This window comes from Gekko japonicus, unplaced genomic scaffold (assembly GCF_001447785.1).
Source record: "Gekko japonicus isolate JY-2015 unplaced genomic scaffold, Gekko_japonicus_V1.1 scaffold2358, whole genome shotgun sequence".
In the NCBI taxonomy this organism is placed as follows: Eukaryota; Metazoa; Chordata; class Lepidosauria; order Squamata; family Gekkonidae; genus Gekko; species Gekko japonicus.
In genome coordinates, this window is record NW_015174341.1 from 99,229 (window position 1) to 115,383 (window position 16,155).

Below are 16,155 nucleotides of genomic sequence, written 5' to 3' on the forward strand. Positions count from 1 at the left end.
TCCTTCTTTCCTTCTCTTTCTTTTCCTCTTTCCTTCCTTCTTTCCTTCTCTTTCTTTCATTCTTTCCTTCCTTCGTTCCTTCTCTCTACTCTCCCTCTCTCTTTCCTTCCCTCTTTCCTCCTTCTGCCGCCCAAATCTAGTGAGAAGGGGTTTAAACTTTAATCCCCTTCTCTCTTCGCTCCCCCCCCCCCGACTGGGGAAGGGAAGGCTTTTGAAGATACCTCCCCCCCTTGCTTCCCCTTCTGACATCACTTCCGGTGATGTCAGGGGGTGTTGTGTATGCTAATGAGCTATTATGCTAATAGCCTAGTCGCTCATTAGCATACCATATGCTAATGAGCTCCTGCAGGTTTTTTCCTACAAAATGACCCTGCCTGTGACGTGGGTGGGACTGAGAGAGTTCTCTTGAGAACTGCTCTTTCCTGAGCAGCTCAGAGAACTCTGACTGACCCAAGGTCATGCTAGCAGCTGCATGTGGAAGAGTAGGGAATCAAGCCCGGTTCTCCCAGATTAGAGTCCACCCTCATAACCACTACACCAAACTAGGGGAACAGGTTCTGGGAGAGCCTGCTCTTCTTTTCACTTTCTCCAAAGGCGCTTTTGCTTTTACAAAGTTGAAAACCACGGTTTGTTTTATTTTTAGAAAATAATGATAAAAGAATTTCCTAGGACATTCAACTGAACCTTCCCATTCATGGTATTGGCTCTTCAGAGCTATCTCGGGTTTCACTGCAAGGTCATAAAACTACTTGATGATGTGGCAGTATTCAGCTAGTACCCTACATTCTACTATGCAATGACACACCCACACACAAACCCTCTTTCCTACTGAGGAACATATATCTTACTCATCATAGTTGTATAGCTTTGATTTGTTATGCCATAATTAAAATTTAGCATGGAAAGTTGAAAAAAAACCTAGAATATTCTGAATGCCACTGAATGGTGCTCACCGAGGTGTTGTTAGCAGAGATTAAAATTGGATCATGTTTCTGCATATGCTAAAGTCATGGATTTTGCCCACTCTTGAACATTATATCTATATCCTATTCTTCCTCCAAGGTGTTAAGCTTTCATTTAAGCTGTCCTAGTTTAGTCTCACAATAGGATAAAGGTTGGCAGGCGAAGGCACTTTCTGTTAACTACCTAAACCTTCCTTAGGTAGGCTCAGAAAGATAATGACTCTGGGTAAACTTCAGAACCACACAGCTGATTAGCAGTTTGAACACAAGCTCTCCAAATCTAATAGTCTAGCAACTTTTACCTCCACTGATTTTTACTATGCAGCCTTTCTCACCTTTTTAAAATTCTAAACATGACAAGGAAACTTCATTTCGATCCATCTTAGACATGGAGGAAGGATACATTAACTGGATACATCAAACTGACCCTTCTGGAGAACATCTTCAAAGTTCTGCAACTAAGAACATCTTTCCTATATTTTTAAGATCTTCTCAGTTTAAGAATTAGAGGAAGCGGAGCTCTCTCCCACAGGCTTCTTTTTAAAAATAAACTTTCAGCCAGAATGCATTTCACGAGTCTCCCCCATCAGGGGGAGGGGCTCTGCAGATGCGATTCCTTACTGGGTCAATGTATCTGCCCACAAGTGTATTTAGCCTGTTTTTATAAAGTGGAACGAAGTTTTGACCCACAACTCTCTGAGGCACAGCAAAGTGCTTACAAAAAAGTACAATGGTACAATTAAGATATCACCAGTACACTCTTAAACGTCATTTGGTGACAGAAGCAACTGAAGATTGGGTGAATGAAAAGTTCAAAATGGAGAGAAGGGCAAACAAGAAAAGAAAAAAAAAGTGCAACCATTCTGAGAAAAGTTCAAAATGGAGAGAAGGGCAAAAAAAGAAAAGAAAAGTGCAACCATTCTCAGGAGCCCAAGCATACATTCTGATTTGTTCTTGTGAATGGTAAAACCTATTTCCCAAACCCCATGGCAAATACGACTTAAGGGAGTTCCGACATGTTCATGCAATGACACACTGGTTAAAAATGGTTCAAAAGACAGAAGTGTTCTTTTGGGCCAGTGCAGGCCCTTGTGTGAACTTTAGAGTTATTCACATCTTAGCATAACAAGCCAATTAATGCTCAGGAGAAATGACAGGAGCTGACCAGACAGTACAATGACTCATTGTGGGCCATCCAAAGGCAGGTCATGCCAATAGACAGGTATGTAGAATTTAAAGCACAGCACGGGCAGCCAGAAGAAAGATGCTGAGTCCGGTCCTCTCTGTCCACGTTCCTCCCATCTACCCAGGAATTCTGCTTCTTGACAGCTATTTTTGTCTTGCCTTTCTCTCCCTCATTTTTCTTCTAAGCTTTGAGACTGGTAGAAACTCCACAGGAGAAAAGCAGTTATGAAAAAAAAAGGGGGGGGGGATTAACGTACGCTCATATTTCACTTTTAAGTTGTCTCTCTTGTTTCTTTCAGGAAGTCAGTGATGACTCAGTTCTGACATGCAGGTCTGCCATTGTCTCACCTCTTCTGCCCCGCAAACGAAGATAAACTTTTAAAAACCTTTTTTCTTCTTTATCTATTGGGCTCTACAAAGGCTGCACCTTAGAATCACTTTCCACAAGAAATGAGGCCACACACTATAGATCTGCATTCCATGCAGGCCCATAGCTAACGCAGGGCCCGCGGGGCCCATCCCCCGAGTGCTTCTTCCGGGCCCCCTCCCTCCCAGGCTGGCCCCAATTTGAATTAATGTGATTAACTTTGATTTAATTAGCTGCAGCCTCCCCCCCCCCCAAGGCCATGGCCTGTAAAACGTGAACAGAAGACAAGAGCTTGGTTGTTCTAAAAAAGATTTATTTATTTTTTAAGGAAAAATTATCTGACTTAAAACTTTCAAGGCTGTTCAGCAGTCAGGCACTTCAGAAGGAGAGAAATGATTTTGTATAAATAAAGAGGAATTTTAAAATCCAGCGACAAACCACCACCAACACAAGTCTTATCTTTGAAGATGCCACTATGGAGGAGTTCAGGATGGGAAAGCTGCTTAAAACGGGAAATTTGTCAGGCCCTTTAGCGGGGCTTGCTGATTATGATGGGCAGGGGAGGAGAATGCTAAGATGGCTCCCTTCTGTCTTCCCTCCTCTGCGTGGCCTTCAAGAGGGGTAGCAAACTGTAAGCTTCCTGTAATTATGCTGCCAGTGCCCCAAATTCATTATGGGCTTTCAAATGTTCTAGAAAATGAAGGGTGAAAGGATGCATTATTGCGGAAACATTTGTTCATTGTTGTTTATATACTTCAGGTCTTCCGTATGTGTGAGCACAGGAACACAGCTACCCACAGAAAGATGGACACTTAAAAACCTCTTTGTGTGTTGATGGCTCGATGTATGCAAACAGAGAATCTTCCTGTAGGCGCCAACCACTTGACGAAATCACTGTGTGTCCTACTTTCCAAGCCACCTGAGCCACTGAGCAGGGGCATGGCAATGTTCAGATTAGCACCATGCGGAATAAGGATATCCAGCCTACTGCATAGATTTAGCAACATGTAACCTTTCCTCAGAAAGACTGCTAGGTTTAGTGAAACACTTCTGGCTAACCTTGCCATTATTTAGCAGTTTTACCTGAAGAGTAACTTCCAAATTAGTTGTAAATTTTGGTTCAGGAAAAATACTGTCACCATTTAGTAAAGGTAAAGGTTTCCCTTGCTTGAAAGCCAGTCGAATCCAACTCTAGGGATGCAGTGCTCATCTCCGTTTCCAAGCCGAAGAGCCAGCGCAGTCCAAAGACATTTCCGTGGACATGTGGCCGGCATGACTAGACGCCAAGGCGCATGGAACGCTGTTACCTTCCCACCGAAGTGGTACCTATTTTTCTACTTGCAATTTCTTGCTTTCGAACTGCTAGGTTGGCAGGAGCTGGGACCAGAGACAGGAGCTCACTCCGTCATGAGGCAATTGAGTCTCGAACTGCTGAACTACCAACCTTCCAGGCTGCAGTTCAGCATCTCGAGACGTATTTTCGGGGGGGGGGGGGGGGCGCGACCCCCCGCCGAAATTTTCAGGAAGGTACTCAGCCTCCCCCGGGAGCCACCCTTGCTCCTAGCAAAGCAATGCCTCTGGTCGAGCCCCAGCCCCCCCCGGGAAATTGGAAAGTCTACACCCTTGATCTCAACCGCTTGAGCCATCCATTTAGAGGGGTGCAAAACCCTCTCCAAAAATCTCAGTAGGCTTCCTGAAGTTCTTTTGCTTCCTTGAGACTGCTCAGATGTTTCTCCTGAGAAGGAATACCTACATATTCTTTAACCTGTGCTTTAGTCAGTCACAGCTTTGGGTGCAGGAAGCTTTTAGCTCTGTCTGCCTGAACTACTAAACACCAAGGTGCACGGAACGCTGTTACCTTCCCAACAAAGTGGTACCTATTTATCTATTTGCAATTTCTTGATTTCGAATTGCTAGGTTGGCAGGAGCTGGGGCCAAACACGGGAGCCCACTCTGTCACGTGGAACTAGGGTCTCGAACTGCTCAACTACAGACCTTCTGGTCTGCAGCTCAGCATCTTAACCTCTGAGCACATGACCACTGAGAAGTCTTCGGACAGTGCTGACTCTTCGGCTTGGAAACAGAGATGAGCAATCCCCCCTAGAGTCAGATTTGACTAGCTTTCGAGCAAGGGAAACCTTTGCCTGAACTAGAAGAGTCTTGAAACACATTAAACAATATCTTGTATTGTGGGGCAGATTTTCGTAACATGCTACTTGTCTAGTTGCAGGGGATGGACAATGAGATTTTTAAAAGAGCATAGATGGTTATTGTTTATTGCAGTTAATGATCAGTTCCTCCTTCAGGGAGGCAGTGGTCCCAGTCACACGAAAGAGGGTGTCATGGGGCAACCCCTGAATGAGCTAAATAATCGTCATCTAGCGGCAAATACCCTGTTCTTGGGCAAGGCGCTAGAGTGCAAGATAGCAATGCAATTCCACATAGTCGTGGAAGAAATACGTTGTTTAGACCCATCACACATTTCTTTTAGATTGCACAGGAGGAGAGAGAGAGAGGAAATCAAAAGTTCTTTTTCATTAATCCCATCATTGTAAACGGAAAGTATATTGCCATTACATTGCAAAGAACTTTAAAAATGTGGACGCGATAAAAATTAAATACTGAAAACAAGTACTAAGGAGCCCTAATTGATTATAAAATAATGAGAGAGGAGAAAAGTAAATTAAGATCTCCCAAAGTCTAATTCAAACAGTTAAAGTGGTGACAAATCAGAAGGCTGTATTATGGATACGATACACCTCAAACACTACAGTTAAGCACTTACTATGGGTATAAAAATGTCACAGAAATTATTTTAGCAAGCAACTGAAATTAGCAGCAGCCCATTTGGCTTGTAATTTTTTTTTTTTTTTAGCTTCATGCTGACTGCCAAGGAACCCACTTCTGACTCTAATTTCTGGGTTATTGTAAAACAACCTTAAATACTTAATAAATTATTTCCGTGTCATGAACACTGGCCCTCCAATTCAGGGCAAAGACTTACAACCTTCATACCCTGGCACTTTGGCAAAATAAAATAAGCCAATGCTACCAACTCCCCACCCAAAACGATAGGACCAATTATAATTAGTCAGGATTTTGAAATATTACTGCATACATATTGTAAACACTTTTATATACAAACATGTTTTAGAAATTGGCATACCAATGCTGCCATTGCCCAGCCAGTCTTGTTGTAGATGAACTCCAAGTTATTCCTCCGCAAGTAGAGCAAACCACCGACCAGTGAAACCAGAAGGGCCAAAGCAATAGTGCCTGAATAGTTTGGGGGCCGGAATACTCTAATCTGCAGAGGAGGGGGAAAAAGAGCAAGCATTTGTCAATTTTCTGATACAGTGATATATATTCATATGTGCACACACTTTCCTGCACACACACACATCCTTATTTTACCAAAGTATTTTAAATATTAAGCTAAACCAAGTGTTAAATCTCATATTAATTGAGTCCAACCAAGTAGAGTGGCCCATCTCTAAACTGCTCTCTATTATTGCTTTCAAATTTTTGATCAGTGATATGAAGCCTGCAAAAATTTTTCAACAGCTATCAGGTTAAAAACCATCTATTCCAGATAACAGTTCAATAGAGCAGCGCACAAGTGTACAGATGCAAACATTTTGAATGCTTGTTTAGTGAAAGCACAAATCATTTGATGAAGACTCACAAAACCACAAGTTCCAGTCTGGATATGCCTGTACAATCATGCTATCCGTACCACATTATTTTAAAGAAGGAAATCACAAATTCACATTATCCAGTGCAAAGGTGGATCAGGTCTCTCTCTCCACACTTGCCAGAGTTGTTAAAGAAATACAGTATGTGAAAAGATAACACAAAATGGTCTGCAAGAGTTGGGGGGAGGTGTTAATGCACTTGTACATGGGACCAGCCTCTTAAACTCCACCTTAGAGTCTGACATAGCAGAAACCACGGTAAGGGCCTACATCTCTCCTTGCAGATTTGCATGTGTGTGCATCTGTAAAGGCACAATTCAGTTCCACGAAAGCACTCACCAGGAGTGAGGAAGTGGACATTGCCTTTTAAGGGAAAGGGACTTGATGCACCACAGCTCTCAGCCTGGAGTCAAACTGGTGACATTGCCTTTTAAGGGAAAGGGACTTGACGCACTGTGACTTCAAGAGCATCACAGCTCTCAGCCTGGAGTCAAACTGGTGCCAGACCAACCCCAGGAAATTTGAGGCCTCTTATGAGCTGCAATTTCCTGTGTGGAAAAATTCGAAACCCAAATACTGACAGATTGCAAAAGGTCTTGCAATCTATGTATTGGATGCAGCCAGGTTTTTAGACAATCTCACTGGATTGTCCTCTTTGCTACAGCCACCATCCATTCCCATATGGCCTTTGTCCATACAGGCCCTTGTCCTTTACCATGGCCTTGTTGGGTGGTCAAAGGAGACCTCCTTCTACTTATTTTAACCAGCAGAAGTGGTGGGTGGATCCATTCCTTTGCCCCTCTTGATATGATCTTCTGGAGGAGGTCACAAAGAAAATCCAATTAGTCAGGACAAACCCTGACAAAATGCAGTCTCTGGGAAGTTCTCCCATGCCATGATCCAGTGAAATGAAAGGAAACTGTACAAGAGCTTTTCCTAGGGTTACCACGTCCCCCTGTATATCTTTGGGGGATAGGGTTGCCAAATCTCTTTTGGCCGGGTGCGGGGGCTCCCGGCCGGCGTCTGGGTGTGCGCGACCCGCGTGCGCGTCACCCGGAAGTGTTTCCCCCTCAAATGGCCGTGGCCCCGCCCCCAGCGTGCGACGTCACTTCCGAGTGACGCGCATGCGGGGGTGGGGTTTCCCCCAGGCCCGATTTTCGTCATGTCGAAATGCCACAGAGTCCACCCTCCAAAACATCCATTTTATCCAGAGGAACTGATCTCTTTAGTCTGGAGATGAGCTGCAATTCTTGGGGATCCCCAGGTCCCACCCAGAGCCTGGCATTCCTAGCTTTTCTGTAATGCTGTTAATGTCATGGACTCATGGGTTGCAGTCCAATATTTTTTTGTGTACAGAGTTTACAGGAACCATTTGAGAAGTTAGCAACCAAACCCGTTAGCAACCAAAATGTAACCTATGTATCAATCAAGTGCAAAATATGGCTGCAGTTGTTGGGGAACATCTTGCCAGCTGCACCAACTCCGATGTGTTTTATGACTCCTGCCTGCAAGCATAATCACTGGGTGTGACCAGAAGCATGGCCTGGAAGGCATGAACCAAAGGGAGCTTCTCACACTCAGATGAGACAACCAGTGTATTCAGGACCTACCAAAGACCAGAGTGTAGTTTATTGGTTTATTTATAACAGGGTTTATCTCTATTGTTATAAGCTACTTTGGTCTCTGTGGAGGCGGGAAAAATGGGATAGAAATATTTAAATAAATAAACTCTAAGAGGTTCCTTCCTAATATCTTAGCTCTTGGAACTGTTTCCTTAACACAATCTCACAGTGGAATTCCAAGTGAATTGCTTGATTAATTCTAGAGACACTTCAGATTTTCCTTTAAGAAATAGTTTTCATACAACGTCCGTACATACATCTGTAAACCGTTAAACAAAGTTCTTCGGCATATTTACCGATGGCTCATCTATAGAGCTAAAAGAAAAAATCTTCAGATTTACGGAGTTATTACTTGCAATAAGTAATATTTCAAGTACGTGCTCACATTAATCAACTAATTGGTACACTATCATTCCTCATGTTCTGCTAAGAGACAGCCAGATTAATATTTTAGCTACCAAAGCAAGATTGAAATACATCATTAAAATTGTTTGAGTTACTACAGAGTGATGGACTAGCACAGCTGGTACTTTTATTGTTTTAATACATTTTTGGAGGACTCTTCTGGGGGGGGAAAGGGCATTTGAAGAAGGGGGAGGGAGAGCCTCGGTTCCTGGCGTCAATTATCACAGAACATGAAGATAAGTGTGGATCAGTCTTTTAACTTTGTCAAGTGACTTACATGAACATCAGTTCTGTCAGCTATCCACTTAGCTAACTGTTCTGCTGCGAATCCAATTCTCTGCAGGTCAAACGTGTCAGCTCTCTTGGGCTTACCTTTTGGAGGGAAATGCATGAACGTTGGGGCAGAGTTCATATTGAGCTACAACAGACAACAAAGATGCCATCAAATATCAAATAAGAACTCCTGGGTTTTTCCTCCTCTCTTTCTACCTTCTAATAATCATAAGAAATGATTCCATCAGTTGGGAGGCAGCCCCTTATCATAATTTGGAATTCAGGAAGCTGTGGACAACATATCAGATACATGCACGCATTATAACTAGCTTCCAGTTTGAATATGTAAAGGCAAAATACCTTTGCTAGCCAATAAATTCATCAATGGCTCATTTCAAAGATCACAAATAAAACAGTGTTTGTTAATGATGGACATGAAATAGACCCTGGTAATTATGAGACTCAAATATTTGCTTTCTCCTCCAAGTGCATTGAGATCAGGGACAGAAGGCTTCAACAAATTATCCTGCCATAACAAACTGTGGTGGCTTTCCCAATAACTGGAGTTCTAAACCACAGTTTAATCCTGGCTAAGAATCACAGTCACCCACATTCAGATGTCACAACAAAACGGGTTAGTTGAAGACTTTCATAATCTTGATGTACTGAGACTAGAGAGACAGCATGCAAATCTGACAATTTAACCAAGTCAATGGATATTATGAATAAACTCCAGTTTCTTTGTGACATGTGCAATGATCATTCATCTCATACCAGATGTGTGGACATTAACAAAGCTACTTGGTGCAGTGGCTGCCATGCCAGGCCCAGTTGCACAGTGGCTGCTGGGCCAGGCTGAGTGGTGTAGGTAACTAGGTGCCAGTGGCCACTCCTGGGCCTGTCTCTAGCATGTCCTCCTCCACTAGTGGACATAAAACGGAAGGGGGATGGGACTCTTTCCAAGGCTGTTCCACCCCTGCTGCCCTCCCCCATGGATTTGCTTTAAAGACCTCAAGGCTTGGAAGTCTCAGCAATATTGTTGCACTTCTCTAGCAGCTCCCAAACAGAGAGTTCAGTGGGCATTCTTTTCTTAAAGCTACAGGTGTTGTTCCTATTATTTTGGTGTGTTTTAATCCTCCAATTTTTAACAAAGATTTCATGGTTTTCCTGCAAACTTTGGGCTTCCTTCAGGTTTGTAGAGAACCCTCGCCCCTTATCTGTCCCTAGCTCCATTTGCATATCCATGAATCCTATGATTCCCATTTGATGCCCAGTTTACACCCTTTAGTGTATGTATTAACTTAAAGTAGATGGTTTGGAATTAGATAGTTGATGTGTTTACTTAGATCACATTAACCTTTTCATATATTTTTATAAGAAAGCATAACTTCGACAGATGTTTTCATTGGCCATCTTACTGGGTTGCTTTTTAGGGGTGGGGGAGGGCAGATGCTTGGGTTTTTTATGCTGCCAAATGGGAACAAGCCCAGGTAGTGTTAGGGCCCCATTCCTAAAACCATTCATCACTCTCTATTTTAATAACACACTGCCTTGCAAGTACATTCTAGAATAAATCTCATCTGCTCAAGGGTCCGCATATCTGCATTTGCAAACAACGTCTGTGTATCATTTTGGAAGGACAAAATAGTGCAGTCTATACATGTGGCTGATACCTGTCAGTACTTCTGGAGCTCTCAAGCAGGCACAGACACTAGAAAACACTTTCATCTTGGTCCTTCACAAGTGAAAGCCAGGCACAGCTGCTTTATTATCCCCTTGCTCCTCCCTGACCATTTATTCTTGATTAACGCTATGCATGCTCAAAGAGCCCTCTGTTCTTTTCGAAGCACCTCATCCTACATTTGATTCCCAGTTTACACCCTTTAGTGTATGTATTAACTTAAAGTTGATGCGTAAGGATTAGTAGATTCATAGATACATGGTAGCTCAATAGGGAAATGTTTAGATCTATAAAAAATAAGGTTCATTAGCTGGATTAAGATAGTAGAGTTGTAGACTTTATACAGAGTGAGAGAAAGAAATTTACGTGTTTTTCATGTCTGTGATCTGTGGCCTCAGATATCGATTTTAGAGAAGAACATGCTTTTTATGGCAGTAACATAAAATATAAGCGTGGGAAAGGAGATTGGTACATGGAGAAGACCACAGGAACATAAACTGTACCTTTTGAAAACCAAAGGCATATTGGCTGGATAAGCTGGTGGTGGGACTGATGTGCTGCCTTCCAAGTGTGCCTGTGAGCAGGTATTCTACTAGGTAGGAGCCACTGGTCCTTTCTGCACTAGACCTTAAATCCTGGTTCAATCCTATCCTCGAATTTACATTCTACACTACACGTGAGTTCACCCCTGTAATTATCTTGGGGTATTTTTACATTCTACACTACAAACGAGTTCACCCCTGTAATTATATCGGGGTATTTTTTGTTTCCACATTACACTGAGGTCACCCTGGTTTTCCCCCACACTTGTCCCAGGATAAACGGATGCTGTTATAACCAGGGATAAATGCAAGGTATTGTGTCCTGAGTTGAACTCTGATAAAACCAGGGATGAGATCCAAGTGTGGAAAGGGCCACTGTCAGGCCATACTATTCACACCTGGAACTGGTTTTTACTTAGCATGACTCTACTAATGCTGAGCTTCCCAGATGTGTTGTTCCAGTAGGAGCAAGCAGCATCTAGACAAGGGCAATGCCACACTTTTCTCTGCTTCGCTCTGTCATGACCAAAATTGTCCTATTGACACTCTGATGGCCAGATAATCGTCATTGCTCAATGCCCAGGCACTACTGCCTAGAAACTGCAGCTGATGCTGTGCATTTATCTCATTTGCTCATCAATCATTTGGCAATGACACCGGCCCCAGAAAAGGGTCAGAGAGCTGAACAAAAATATTTTTTAAAAAGCTGTTCACCCTGTTTTGGGTAGGGAATTGCTGTTTCCTACTAACCTTAATGGAATTCCAAATATTAGGAAATTCAAATTATCTAAGTGTGAGTGGTTACAATTTCAAATTCTGAAGCAGAATTTCCATACAGGTGTGCATACATACAAATAATGTTATATTGAGACTGAGGTGAGGTGGGGGATTAATAACAAGGATGGAACCAGAATGCTTTTATAACGGTGGTGGAGAGTGCTGTCAAATCACAGCTGATTTCAGGAGACCCCATACAGTTGTCAAGGCAAGAGACACTTAGAGGCGGTTTGCCATTGCCCGCCTCTGTGTCATGCCTCTGGTATTCCTTGGAGGTCTCCTATCCAAATACTAGCCAGGGCCGCCCCAACTTAGCTTCCAAGATCAGACGAGATCGGGCTAGCCTGGGCTATCCAGGTCATGGCGCTTTTATAATTGTAAACTAATGAAATTGGACTGGGCAAGTCTCAGCCACAAAAGTTAACTATTGTTGATCATTAATTTTATTTTATTAGTGATTCAATCTGATTTTGTAAATTATCAACAATATCATTTTGATTCATCATTTTTAGGCACCTTAAAAGGTTAACTGAGATACAGATTACTAAACTGGTTAGGCACCTTAAAAGGTTAACTGAGATAGAGATTACTTCATATAGTGTGTATGCGGTACTAAACTGGGACCATTGAAGAAGGCCTCTGTGGCCGAAACATGACTGGTCTGATTTCATTTGTTTATTGTTCCCAATCAGTGCCACCAACAGGGGCTGTGGCTCAGTGATAAAACATCTGCTTAGCATGCAAAAGGTCCCAGGTTCAATCCCCAGTAGCTTCAGTTCAAAGATCTGGCAGTAGGTGATGTGAAAGACCTCTGCCTGAGACCTTGGAGAGCTGCTGCCAGTCTGAGTAGATAGTACTGACCTTGATAGACCAAGCGTGTGATTCAGTATAAGACAGTTCCATGTGTTCATGTGTATATTGCATAGTTTGTAATGTGAACTGTACAGTGTGTGACCTCTATGGCCTAAAGGCCTATTTAGTTTTTAATGAACTATTTAACTGCACTTTATCATTAAAATATACTTTGTTTAATCCTTTTTATACATACATTTACATTTGACAAGCCTTTATTGGCATACGAGGCTTTATTGGCATACGTTTATATATACTTATACCCTTAATCTTTTAAGTATCCAATTCCAGTTTTGGGTTGGGTTTTTGCCTCTTCTCTTATGTTGCAGACCTACCAATGGATCCAACTCATTTTATATATCTTAGAATGGCAAAAATGGCCAGCTTATGTACTAGAACAGTGCTCGTAGAGAGAGAGTTAGGAAAGCTAAACTTCAGTATAGGCTTAGGCTAGCAAGAGATGCTAAAAAGAAACCAAAAAAAGGGTTATTTTCTTATGCTCAGAGTAATAAAAAGAGCAAGGACATGGTAAGCCCATTGCAGGGACAGGAAAGTGACATTGTAACAGGTGATGAAGAGAGGGCAGAACTGCTCAATTCCTACTTTTCCTCAGTCTTCTCTTGTGAGGGAAATGGTGCTCAACATGGCAAAAACAGAACACATGATGAGGGAAGGGAGTTGCAGCCTAGGACTGGCATAGGGGTAGTACATATACACTTAGTTTCTTTAAATGAAACTAAGACCTCTGGGCCAGATGAACTGTATCCAAGGGTATTAAAATAACTCACAGATGTGATTTCTGAGCCTCTATCCACTATTTTTGAGAATTCTTGGAGAACAGGTGAGGTGCCAGAAGATTGGAGGTGGGCAAATGTTGTCCCCAGCTTCAAGAAGGGGAAAAAGGAGGATCCGGGTAACTACCAACCCATAAGCATGACGTTTACACCTGGAAAAGTTTTAGGATAAATCATCAAACAGACAGTCCTTGAGCATTTAGAAAGGACGGCTGTGATTACTAAGAGCCAGCATGGGTTTCTCAAGAACAAGTCATGTCAGATTAACCTTATCTCTCTCTCTCTCTTTTTGAGAAAATTACTACCTTGCTAGATCAGGGAAATGCTGTAGACATAGTGCAGCTTGATTTCAGTCAGGCTTCTGATAAGGTTCCACATAATATTCTTGTTGACAAATTGGAAAAATGTGGTTTGGATCCTATTACTGTTAGGTGGATCTGTAACTGGTTGACAGATTGCACCATAAAATTGCTTGTGGATGGTTCCTCATCTTCTTGGAGAGGAGTTACAAGTGGAGTACCTCAAGGATCTATCCTGGGTCTTGTTTTGTTCAATATCTTTATCAATGATTTGGATGAAGGGATAGAGGGAATGCTTATTAAATTTGAAGCCGATACTAAATTGGGAGGGGTAGCAAATACAGTAGAAGACAGAGTCAGGATACAGGATGATCTTGACAAACTGGAAAACTGGACTAAAACAAATAAAATGAATTTCAATGGGGATAAATGTAAACTTCTGCATTTAGGTAGGAAAAATCAAATGCATAATTATAGAATAGGGGAGACTTGTCTTGGCAGTCGTATGTGCAAAAAGGATCTAGGGGTCTTAGTAGACCATACACTGAACATGAGTCCGCAGTGAGATGTGGTTGCTAAAAAGGCAAATGTGATTTGGGGCTGTATCAACAGAAGTATAGTGTCCATATCATGCAAAGTGATGGTATTCCTTTACTCTGCTCTGGTTAGACCTCACCTAGAGTATTGTGTTCAGTTTTGGGCACCACAATTTAAGAAGGATATAGACAGGCTGGAACGTGTCCAGAGGAGGGCAACAAAGATGGTGAGGGGTCTGGAGACCAAGTCTTATGAGGAAAGGCTGAAGAAGCTGTGTATGTTTAGCCTGGAGAGGAGATGACTGAGAGGTGATATGATCACCATCTTCAAGTACTTGAAGGGCTGTCATCTAAAGGATGGTGTCAAGTTGTTTTCTGTTGCCCCAGCTGGTCAGACCAGATCCAATGGGTTGAAATTAAATCAGAAGAGTTTTCGGATAAACATTACGAAGAACTTCCTGACAGAGTGGTTCCTCAGTGGAACAAGCTTCCTCGGGAGGTGGTGGGCTCTCCTTCTTTGGAAGTTTTCAAAACATGCCCAGGGAAATGCTGATTGTCACTTTACGGTCAGGAAGTAATTTTTCTCCAGGCCAGTTTGGCTGGAGATTCTGGAGGTTTTTTTGTCATCTTCTGGGTGAGGAATAGCAGTCACTGTGGGTGTGGAGAGGAAGGTATTATTGAATTTCCTGCATTGTGCAGGCGGTTGGACTAGAAGACCCTGGAGGTCCCTTCCAACTCAATGATGCTATGTTTCTATGATTCTAACAATGGTTACGTTCACATTAGTGACCTCAGCAAATATCTATGCTTACCTACGCTTTTTTAAAAAATCTGAAATGGAGTACACAATAAAGCAAATTAATGTACTCCTTTAAAAAGAGTAACACACGTTTTATCACTTATTCTTACCTGCTGAAAAACATCTGCTCCCTCATCATAATCAACTATAGTAAAGAAAAGCTTGTTTGAAAATGCTGAAGAGTATCGCCATGAGTTAGCCAGGACTTGGTATTCTTCATTGGCTTGCCTAGAAGGAAGGGGAGGAGGGGGAGATAGAGGAGACAGACACATTCAGGTTCCTCATAATTACATACACCATTAACTGAACATAAAAATGCTACATGCTTTATTTTCCACAACTTTTACGATCTGTACCTATAAGAAAAACCCTGTAACCAAGTTAAAGACACTAGAAACAAAAGGGAGAAAAACCACGGACACAGTAAAAATACTGGACGATCTGAAATGTTTCACGGATATGATCTCAATAATGCTCAGTTGCTGTAACAACAACATGGAAGGTAAATATCAGAGTATAGATGGGGGCAGAGGCTGAAAGACCATTGCTTATACCATGGCAATATGCTCAGGTTATCAACTCCAGGTGAAAAAAAGGAAAGCCAGAGTTAAATTTTTGAGCTAATTTACAGTGAACTCAATGTCATCATCATCAAAAAACATGTCCCACAGAAACACTTTCACTTAAATCAGAGGTCCTAACATTGCTTTTGCAAGAGTTCTTAGAAGGAGACTTTGCATGCACTTTACAGAATAGAGTCCATGCTGACTGGGCCTGGTACATAATCTGGTGGAAAGAAACATCAGGCAAAATAAACCAAGAGTCTAGGGGGAAACAAACAAAAAAGAGGAATGAGTGCCAAGGGAATAATTTCTTACCGAGATCAGGCTTCTGGAATCAAGGTTTCATACCTGCACTGCTGTCATAAAGAGACGACTATTCAACCTCTCTCAGACCTGAATCTTCTCAAGACTCAGGACTGTTTACTTGAAAGTGACCCTTCACTGGTCTCTCCCAACTTGGGCGGTGACAGGAGAGCAACTGATTGTTCTCTACTGCACCCCAAAACAACCAAATGTACAGTAACAAGCCATTACGAGCAATAGCTCTGATTCACTGTCCCCGCCGTCCGCCACCAAAGCACATTCTTGTCAGATTGGATTCAATAAGCAGTGACGCAACATATAACTGCATGTTCATCTCTTTCCAAGCTAGAAGGCTTAACAGGCATCCTTTTTAAAAAAACAAACAAACAAACCCAATATCATGTATATCATATTTCTCAAGTGCAAAATGCTTTTTAACATTTACTGTCTTTACAACCATCATGTGAAATAAAATTAAAGGGAAATGTGTGACATCCCAA

The 16,155-nt window shown here is 42.2% G+C and overlaps 1 protein-coding gene across 1 annotated transcript in view; it reads right to left on the reverse strand.

Annotated features, from left to right (window-relative positions):
- The window catches only part of TUSC3 (tumor suppressor candidate 3), a 192,130-nt gene that overhangs the window by 93,094 nt on the left and 82,881 nt on the right, over positions 1-16,155 (reverse strand). The window contains exons 3-5 of the mRNA XM_015424290.1: positions 14,900-15,017; positions 8,514-8,654; positions 5,681-5,821 (exon numbers count right to left, since the gene is read on the reverse strand). Coding sequence (XP_015279776.1) covers positions 5,681-5,821; positions 8,514-8,654; positions 14,900-15,017 — 400 coding nt within the window. The remainder of the gene's footprint in view (positions 1-5,680; positions 5,822-8,513; positions 8,655-14,899; positions 15,018-16,155) is intronic.